This window comes from Terrapene carolina, unplaced genomic scaffold, assembly GCF_002925995.2.
Source record: "Terrapene carolina triunguis isolate 2854851 unplaced genomic scaffold, T_m_triunguis-2.0 Scaffold130, whole genome shotgun sequence".
NCBI lineage: Eukaryota > Metazoa > Chordata > Testudines > Emydidae > Terrapene > Terrapene triunguis.
In genome coordinates this window covers 25,784,259-25,794,387 of record NW_020664481.1, presented here as the reverse complement: position 1 = coordinate 25,794,387, position 10,129 = coordinate 25,784,259, and the positions used below count along the sequence as shown (strand labels likewise).

Here is a 10,129-nt window from a genome sequence, read left to right as displayed (position 1 = left end):
GTGAGACAGACAATTAAATTATGGGTTAGGGTAAGAGAAGCATAAAATAGGGATTTGTGTTTTTGGTTGGTTGGTTGGTTAGTTAATTCTATGCATATGCACATTTTGGGGAGGAAAACACACACCTTAAAAGGATAATCATAACAACAATTGTATGCCTAATACTTACATTAAACAGAGGTATCCAGTTAATCAGCATACAGATGAATGGTAGGACTTCTTAATTGGGATGATTGCTAGGAAACAGACTGAGTATAATGCACGTCAGTGATTAGACACAACAGACCACAAAAGGCATACCTCATCCATTTTAAATGGAACACCTAGTGTCTGAACATTATTTCCCGTTGTTAAAAGGAGCAAACCAGTACCTTATATGCCCTTTTGTTCTCTTCATGTTTTTTAACCGTACTAGGGTTGATGAATGCATCAAATTTATAAACATAGAGTTGTTTCTATAGAACAATGTAGAGGAACACAGTGCGGAGGAAAAATGGGTTAGTGCTGCCCTTTGTGTTTCTTTACAATTCATCACAAAGCCTGAATGTTGTTTCTTAAAGAAAGACTACTTTGTGGCCTGTTTGTTACCATGGACATATCAGGAAGGTCAAGGTTAGTCTTTCTTTGTTCTGATAGAGGACTCAGAGCAGGTTTCAGAGATGTAGATTGTGTGCTCCTCATATTTAATTGTATGGGGGGGGGGAACAGTAAGTGAAACTTTAGCAGAGACATCTTTTCTTCCAACTGTTTCTCAAGCATTTGAGTTAAACAGATTAACAAAAAACAAACCTAAAACCCCAGTCAGTTCTAACAGTCTGAATAAAAAGCACTTTCCCTCTTAATTAACATGGTTCCATTGGTTTCTTCAATCATCCATAGACTCTTCCAGGAAAAAAAAGGATAGACACAACCTGAAACTCTAAAGCATAAAACAAGCAGGTTTATACATGATAAAGAAACCAATACAAGACGGACCCATCATTTCCTTTGTAGTTCATTTTTAATGCTTTGTGCTCTTCTTTTTATAAAGCAATTCATGAAATAAAGACAACAATGTATTCCGAAATATTTCTAATAACTGGCACGATTGCTTAATTTAGCAGCATTTTGTGTCCCTGGAGGTCTGTGTCAACTAAGAAGATTATCTGAATGTTGGTTGTTAACATAGTAATTTTAAAAAACCTTACAAGGTATAGACATAAAAGTTAACGTTCAGTATCAATAATTGTAGGGATGTCTCTCCTGTTTCAGAGTTTTGAAACCTCTGTTCTCTGTGTGTTTTTTCCCCCTTTTTTAAAGCAATACCTGAATACATACTATGGGTGCCCAAAAGACAACTGCAATTTATTCGTGCTGAAAGATACTTTGAAGAAAATGCAGAAATTCTTTGGGCTGCCTGAAACAGGAGATCTGGATCAAAACACTATTGAGACGATGAAGAAGCCCCGCTGTGGTAATCCAGATGTGGCCAATTATAACTTCTTTCCAAGAAAGCCAAAATGGGAAAAAAATCAGATAACGTACAGGTAATGCCTTAGCAATATTGTTTTTTCACAAACCTAGGATGCCTTGAGAATTGAAGTGCTTCAATGTGGCATTTAGAAATGGAGGAATTTTCTAGTGGTCTGAGCTCCAGACTTCGAACCAGGGATCCCCAAATTATAATCCCTTTGTGTTTGGACAACCACTGGAAAATGTCTGTGAAGCCCCAAAATTTAAAGTTTAATGAATATTCATCCAAAAGTTGTGCCATAAATTCAAGGAGAGAATTGTTGTTAAAGTGCAGGAGATCTGAGTTTTATTTTGTTCTGCTGCAAACTTCCTCTGTAATTTTGGGCAAATCATTTAATCTCACCTATGTCTGTACAATAGGGATAATAGTATTCCTGACTGCATCGGATAATTATGGGGATAAACCCAACAGTGTTCAGAAACTATGGCAATGAAGACCATAGAAGCTACTAAAACTATTCACTATTTACTATTCTTTAGTGTCTCATTTTAAGATTTTTCATCCAGTAAGGGACTAAAACAGGCTAAAAGGATTAAGGAATAATGAGTAGCCAATAGTGGAAGTGAACAGTTTTCAAACAATCTGTAGGCTGAACATTTTTCACCCAAGTGTGAATATTTATGAATGACAACATACCCTTACATATCCAGACTGGTTCATGAATAACTTGCAAAGGTGGGGGAAAGAGGGAGAAAGGATTAATATTCCTCACAAACAATTTGACTAGCTTTATTTATGACTGTGAGGCATTCTGTCTAAGAAGCAGCAAATGTATTACATAGATTGTGGTTTTAGCAACTAAGAAAAATGTGCCAAAGAATGAAGGTCCAATCCAGCTCCTGTTTAAATTAATGGCCAAACTCCCACTGACTTCAGTTGTACAAGATGATGCTCTTAATGACTGGTGAGAGGATCAGAAATCCTCGCAGATTCCTCCTAGCTGCTTTTCTATTTGTGTTCATCCTTCTTTGCTCAGGGGGTCAGAGCATCCTTCATAGTCTGAGTAGCCCAGAGAACTCTGGAGAACATTGTGCTAGATTTTCAGGCCTTCTTTTGCTGATGTGCTCCAGATGATATCATCCCACTGCAGTAATCCCAGACACAAAGCCGATCCAGTAACCACAAGAAGCCACACAGTGTTGGAAGCTTTTCTTTAGCAGGAAGATCATTGTCTGAAATGAGATCCATGAATAAGTCCCGGTCAGCATAACTCAAGATGAAGAAAGAGGTGCTCTTGTGAGCTATCCCTCTATTTTATGTGCTTGTGTCTCCCCTTCTCATTCTTCTCAGTCTGTACCACATCCCTGATGGCAGGGTTGCTGGGCATACTGGCAAGGAATTAACTATCATTTATTTGACACAAAACCAAAACATGACTAAGAACAAAAAGGTGATTTTTAAGCTTAAGGGGCAAAGTACCCATTTTTGGAGCTCCAAATTGCTTCTGGTCGTTAGGAGGCTCCCAAAATTCTGATGACTCAGTGGGTGCTTGTGTAAACATGTCTAACAGGATGATATGACTGGAAGGATCTTTAATTTCAGTGAAGCAAAATATTGTTAGGTGTGGCTCTTCCTGTATGCCAGCTCTGACATACAATACATATACTTAGTTCAGAGTGCATTAAAAATGTAAGTAATACAGACTCAAATTACCACTTATGTAGTATGCTGCTTCCTGCAGTGTCCTCATTCTTCAAGGAAATATCAGTAACTCTCTGGCAGATAATTACACTTCAATTAGAGAATGGCCCCAACAAAGTCTCACTACCCCTGAGTCCTGGGAATGTCCTGATCTTTTTTGCACAGTGGGCACCTCCCTTTACCAAAGGAGTTACTTTCACTGGCACTTTCAACACTTTAAACAGCAAGCTGTAACCATCAGCACATGTATGTGGTGTTTAACTTTTGAAACTGTGATTTTTTTTCCCCTTTTACCATTAAGGATTTTAGGGTATACACCGGATTTGGACTCTGAAACAGTAGACGATGCCTTTGCCCGAGCCTTTAAAGTCTGGAGTGATGTCACACCACTGACATTTTCCCGAATTAATGATGGAGAAGCGGACATTATGATTAATTTTGGACGATGGGGTATAGTTTCTATTTTTACATATGCTCTTGGTTTTCTTCCTTCCATTAATCCTCAGTATTGGAGTGACCTACCCTCAAGCAAGCACTCCAATGAGCCTTTCTGGCAAATGATGCCCTAGTTTTCACTTGGTTTGTACAGGCTATGTCAGATTTCACAAAGGTGTGTGTGTGTGCATACATATACACCCTTAATTTATGTGTTACAAGAGAATTGCTAGGGGACAAAAAATCATTTCTGAATTTAAACTATCAGTAGTAGAACCGGGAAATATTGGGTCAGATCCTTAGCAGATGTGAATTGGCACAGGTCCACTGAAGTGAATGGAATGATATTATACTGTTAATTTATAAATCTCTGCTAGGTTTTCACATGTCTTCAAAGGCTATTTGCAGAGAGTGGACTATTCTAATACTCCTAGACACTACAGATGAATTGGGACATGCCATCTGAACTTCACACTTAGCCTCTATTTACTTTTATGGGTTGAACTGAGGCCCTTAATCCAAACATCCTTAGCTTTTGGGAGTTCCAAAATCTAGATCTGAACAGCCAGACTTGATTCGGTTTGATTTCTTAATTTTACTTCACACAGAAAGAGCCTGGGTTTCATAAGGAACCTCTGGCATTTTAACCAACAAGCTGTAGAGGGCTATATAATTTTGAATAAATATATTCACATGTTCAATCTTTTGGGAGATGGCATTTGGAACCAAAGGGAACAGTTCATGGAATAGCTGAGCTCTCGGAGGAGGTCTCTGTTTCAAGCTTGTTTTCTTCGCTTAAGTTAGTGATGGGTCAACCTCAGAAGGCTGAGAGATTCTGTGCAGTATGGATGAGCACTCAAAATTTCAGATTCTTACCAGGCCTGTTTGGTCCACAAAACTGAAGTCTCACAAAATCCAGAGCGTTCATGCTGATTTTAGTACCACTTGATTACAGCAGCCCGGAAATAGCACAAGAATTGCTTCCTCTATAGTATTTTATATTTAAGTATACAATAGAGACACGTTTCAGTTCTTTGCAATCACCGTTCACACTCCTGTGTGTCAGAGTCAAACTGGTGGGGGCCCTATGCAGCATTTTTTTTTGTTCACAAGTTTTCTCAAACTGAGTCTTTACTGATGAAGAAAGACTATTGCCTGATACATGGGAATATTGGGGAGAGGAAACTTCATTAATGTCAATGGAGTGAGGCCAGCACAAAATAGGTGCAATGGAATAGAGACTCCGGCCTGTGTATTTAGGGCTTCTGTCAAATGGCAACACATCAGACCAAAAGGCTTTTAGTGATGTAATTGGAGACACTAGCAGCTTCGGTGGTCAGGTCAGTGTGGTGAGAGAGCTGTGAATAACAGGGTTATGCCCTTGCCAGCTTGCGTTACCCAAGTGTGGTGAGCTTCCAAGAAAAGCCTTCAGTGAAGTAACAGGAGAACTACTGAAAAGGCAGTGGCCTGGCAAGCGGTCTGAGACTAGGCATGGTTGATGTGGAAGTAGGATGGGCTGAACCACAGACATCGGGATACTGAATAGGAGTCAGCTTTTCAGGGATTCACTACTGAGAAAAATGAAGCTAATTTGCTTTCCTGCGAGCAGCACTGGTAGCTTGTGCAAAGAGAAGGGGACATACAGGAAAAGATAACAGAGTATGTTGAAAATGAATAGCTTGCTGTGTAACTGACTAAAGGAGCCTGCAAAGACTGATATGGACAGTTATATTCCTCTGAAACTATCACTTAACTACAATGTATATTTTACTGTTCCCACCAGTCAAAATCAAGAACATATCATGGATATGTAAAGCACAGTGTAAAGTGTGAGTATCTCACAGAGCTTCACTAACACCAGAATCCCTTCCAAATATCCTTAGTACATATAAAGAAACATGCTGCAATACACACACTAATCTTGTGTGCTTTTGTTTTTCATATGAAATGGTTTCCTCTCCTAGGGTCCAATCCTGAAAACCTTCCACATGTGATGTATTCCCAGTGATGTGTTCATTTGGGAATATCCATGTGACTATCTTTACTCATGACTATGTTTGCAGGGCTGGGCCCATTATAACTTGTAACTGCTCGTCTTCTATGTTCTTTCTTGTGCAGAGCATGGTGATGGATATCCATTTGATGGCAAGGATGGCCTCCTGGCTCATGCTTTTGCACCTGGGCCAGGTGTTGGAGGCGACTCCCATTTTGATGATGATGAACAGTGGACTCTGGGAGAGGGACAAGGTACCCAGACATTTTAATGTTTCAAAGCATTTGAACTATAGACTGCTGTGTCTGAAATGGTGGCCAGAGATTGCACTTCTGTTACTGAAATGACTTAAATAGTAAATGCTAGAACAGAACTATGACTCTGGAAGCTGATGGTTATGCATTTTAATCATTTAAAATTCTGCTTTTATCAAACTTTTATATATTTGTTTAGAAAAAGTTACATATTTCTCCCCAGAAATTAGAATTAATTATGGACCTGATCCTGCAAACCTTTACTCATGTGAGCAGAGAGAAGTGAGTAAAGGGCCCTCATGACAGATGTGTCAGGCCATGATTTTCAAGAGTGATTAGGGATTTTGAGTGCTTCCATTTTTCGGTCCCAACCACTGAGACCTTTAAAGGGGCTTCCTTTTTAGAAGGAGAGGGCTCAGTGCTTTCTGAAAACTGGACCTCTCTAAGCTGGATACCCCAAATTAGTGATCACTTTTGAAAATGTTGCCCCATTATCTTCAGTGGGACCATTCAGATGAGTAAGGATTTGCTGGTTCATGTCATCTGTCAAAAGCTTCTGAGTTCAGAGCTCCACGGGTTTGTGGCTTGAATTGAAATATAGATCTATACCAGGGCTGAGAAAAAATGGGACTTAGAGATGTCTGCAAGTTTGTCTTTTGGAGAATTAGGGGATGTTTTCTTTATGCAAACTATTGACCTTATACCTAATGAACCAAATTCTGATCTCAATAAAATACTCATCTGAGACAGGCCAGCATGATTTGGCCATTATTTCACCTTTTTGAAGTCAATAATGCTGATGTTTATTGTCATTTTTTCTCTTTAATTTGACAAAAATAATAGTCTACTTATTATAATTCTTTGTGCCGGAAATTTAACAGAAATGGAGGCTCACAAAAGCAGAATTTAAAATGCATACTCATTTCTGTAGTTCACTTCAAATTCAAAATTTCTGAAGTCATTTGTTCGTTGGAAAAATAATTGAATCCTTATATCCTGGTAGTCAAGTTCCATCTCTTTTGGCTTTTTTCAAACTTTAGCAGAAGCAATAGATTTGTGGCTGTCATTATTGGACTGAATGCTTCCCTAAAAGTAACAATGAACAGGAAACTCTTTTGTGTATTTGGATTTATTCTACAAATGGTCAATTTGTGATTGAGGTCTATAAAATCATGACTGGTCCCCTGTGGAACTCCTTGGCCTTCACAACATCCTCTGGCAAGAACATAACAGGGTTCAAAAAAGAACTAGATAAATTCATGAAGGATAGGTCCAGCAGTATATATTAGCCAGGATGGGCAGGAATGGTGTCCCTCACCTCTGTTTGCCAGAAGCTGGGAATGAGCGACAAGGCATGGATCACTTGATAATTACCTGTTCTGTTCATTCCCTCTGGGGCACCTGGCACTGGCCACTGTCAGAAGACAGTACACTGGGCTAGATGGACCCTTAGTCTGACCCAGTAGGGCTATTCTTATGTTCTTAATTAGTTCCTCATATTGAGAAATCACTAAGGGAAACTAGGTAGAATGCACTTTAAAATAAGTTACAATGCCAGTGTTGTATTCTTAAGGAAAGTTTCTATATATTACAATCGCCTGAAATAAAAACCAGGTTTGGGGATGTATGCATTAACGTATTCGCTAGCACAGCAGTAGATCAGATTCAATTCTGACTGAAAATGCCAAAATGGATTAAGAGGCATGTTAAGATTATGCTGAAATGACTCCCTGGAACCTTCGGAATTATAGTGCACATTTTAGATTATGCTATTAAAGGATCTAAATTACTAAACAAATTAACAGCTTGGGTATAAGTTTGTGTTGCTATAGCAACTACTATAATTATCTTTCTGGGCACTTCAGCACAAGTAATATCCATGCTTTTCCCCCCAAAATTACTTATTACAGTTTCAGCTACAGTCATCATGCCAATTGGGAAACCAACAGAATATATTCGTTCAAAGTGTAAATGCACCTGAAATTTCTACACTAGTGTCCCTTATAACTAAAGTTGCAATCCAGAAAAGAAACAAACCTGTATGCAGACACCATAATGGACGAAAACAATTGGTGACAGGATGCACTGTTGTGTTTTCTCCTTTTACAGTTGTTAAGGTGAAGTATGGGAATGCAGATGGCGAATACTGTAAATTTCCCTTCCTATTCAATGATAAGGAATATAACAGCTGTACTGATGCAGGGCGCAATGATGGATTCCTTTGGTGCTCAACCTCATACAACTTTGATTCCGATGGCAAATACGGATTCTGTCCCCATGAATGTAAGTTGAACACTTGGGTTGGAGGCTTGTCTCATGGCTGATTTTAGCCAAGAGGAGTCAACTGTAGTTATTCTGCATGTCAGGCTATCATTGGACCTTTCCACTTTGAACACTCTGAAGTATGTTGAAACTGATATAGAAATGTCAGTCCCAAGATCAAGTAGCGGTGTCAGCTCCTTTGTGTCCCTTCCCTTCCCTTCCCCCTTTCAGTGCACCCAGCAGAGAATCTGGGCCACTATCTTCAGCTCCTGGAATCTAATTATAGCATTGACTTCAATGGGAGCACAGTCAGTCCTTATTAACTACATGAAAAAAATTTAAAAAGGAAATATGAGGAGGACATCAACAGAAAACACTAGCTAAACAACTCCCCACCATCTCCTTCTTGGCATCACAGAGGAAATTTGTGCTCAGGTCAGGTGAATTAAATAAAGTACATGATCTCCTTGCTTAGTAAGAAATCCTCCTCTTTTTTCAGTCCTGCCAGTTGGCCCTCTCCAAAGAGAGGTCCACATAACAGGGGAGCAATGGAAAGGACTAGCATTTGGTTTTTGACTTCAGTGGGACCAGGATTTGGCCCAAACTGGGCATGCGGCCATTGCAAGGGCAAGCATTTGCATTTTCACGAGCGGATTAGCATTTTCCCCACACAGCACAGGTGAGCCTTGCAAGGAACTAATCTTGATTTATACAGACCCTGAGTTTCCAAATGTCATATGGCACATCGAGGTCAGTTGAGGAAGTCACAGGCTTTTCCACTGGATAACAGTCCCACTAAGGGGGTGGTGTGATTGCAAAGAAAATGAGAACAGATAAAAGAAAGATGTTTTCATTTTGATTCACCATGCCTAGATTTTGACTTGCTTGATATTAAATATCACCAGTATAGGACCAGTTTGAACCCGCTGCTCAGCAAGAGAAGATAGCACAAGAAGCCTCCTGCGCTTGTTCCTTGACACCCAGCAGCCAAGTACAAGCACACTCCCCATGCTCCCTGAATCATAGCGTCATCTTCTCCTAGCAAGATGGGGCCAGATTCAGAGAGGGGAGCGTGCTGCACTTATCTACGCATTGGGGCAGCAAATCTTTTCCCCCTGAACACCATGCCGCTCCAGCAGGAATTGTAGCTCCCCCAAAAGCAACAACTGAGACCATTGTTTGTGAAACTTCACAAGGTGAAGGCAGAAAGAGTCAGTGGGCCAGAACGTCTGTACCTCCCTTGACATCACTGAAGCGCTCTCAACTCATAGAGCTGAGGATCAAGCCCATTGTCTTCTGTTAGAATCCAGGCCCCCTTCTCTGCAATGGAATACATTGTTCCATCACATCACATTACACTGAAATGCTCTGACTCCTTTACAGAATTCTGACGATGGGAAATAAATGTTATTTATTTATATTATTTATGTTTTATACAATAAATGTTATATAGTTAATGGTATAATTGCAAAATGCTAGTCAGGTAAGTGGGCATGCTTTTAGAATTAGGTTTTTATTGTTAACAAATACCAAATGACTCTTTTACTTAAAAAGTACTTTCAATTGCCCAGTGCAGACAGAGGAATGGCACTGAGTATTTCAGAAACCATATATTAGAAACCATATTAATGGAAAAATTCTAGTGGGTTTTGAAAAGCTGAGATCATATGTAGGTTTTTTAGTAAGCTTTTTGAATTGTGAACAGAGTGCTAGGACTCACAGATAACTTGTCTCATAATTTGGAACTTTTTTTTTTGGAAAGATCATATACAGATGAAATAATTTGTATAACAATTTCATTAACTCAGCAATTTATGTACAGATATGTAATGTGGTGATTGTTTTTAAAGTAACACTAATATGGTGAACATTTTTCTCTTCGCACATTTTTAATATGTGCATTGTTTAAAATCTTGAGGGTGAGTCTGCAGAGTAGAAGATTACAGAAAACTCTTATGTTATGTGACCTTTAAATTTAGATTTCACCCGGCAGCCCCTTGACAGAGGGTCCTCTGGGATAACGAGTTGTGC

The 10,129-nt window shown here is 39.4% G+C and overlaps 1 protein-coding gene across 1 annotated transcript in view; it reads left to right on the top strand.

The window, feature by feature from the left end:
* Positions 1–10,129, top strand: part of MMP2 (matrix metallopeptidase 2) — a 45,680-nt gene that overhangs the window by 3,499 nt on the left and 32,052 nt on the right. Inside the window, exons 2-5 of the mRNA XM_024201404.3 lie at positions 1,300–1,526; positions 3,456–3,604; positions 5,708–5,836; positions 7,946–8,119. Coding sequence (XP_024057172.1) covers positions 1,300–1,526; positions 3,456–3,604; positions 5,708–5,836; positions 7,946–8,119 — 679 coding nt within the window. The remainder of the gene's footprint in view (positions 1–1,299; positions 1,527–3,455; positions 3,605–5,707; positions 5,837–7,945; positions 8,120–10,129) is intronic.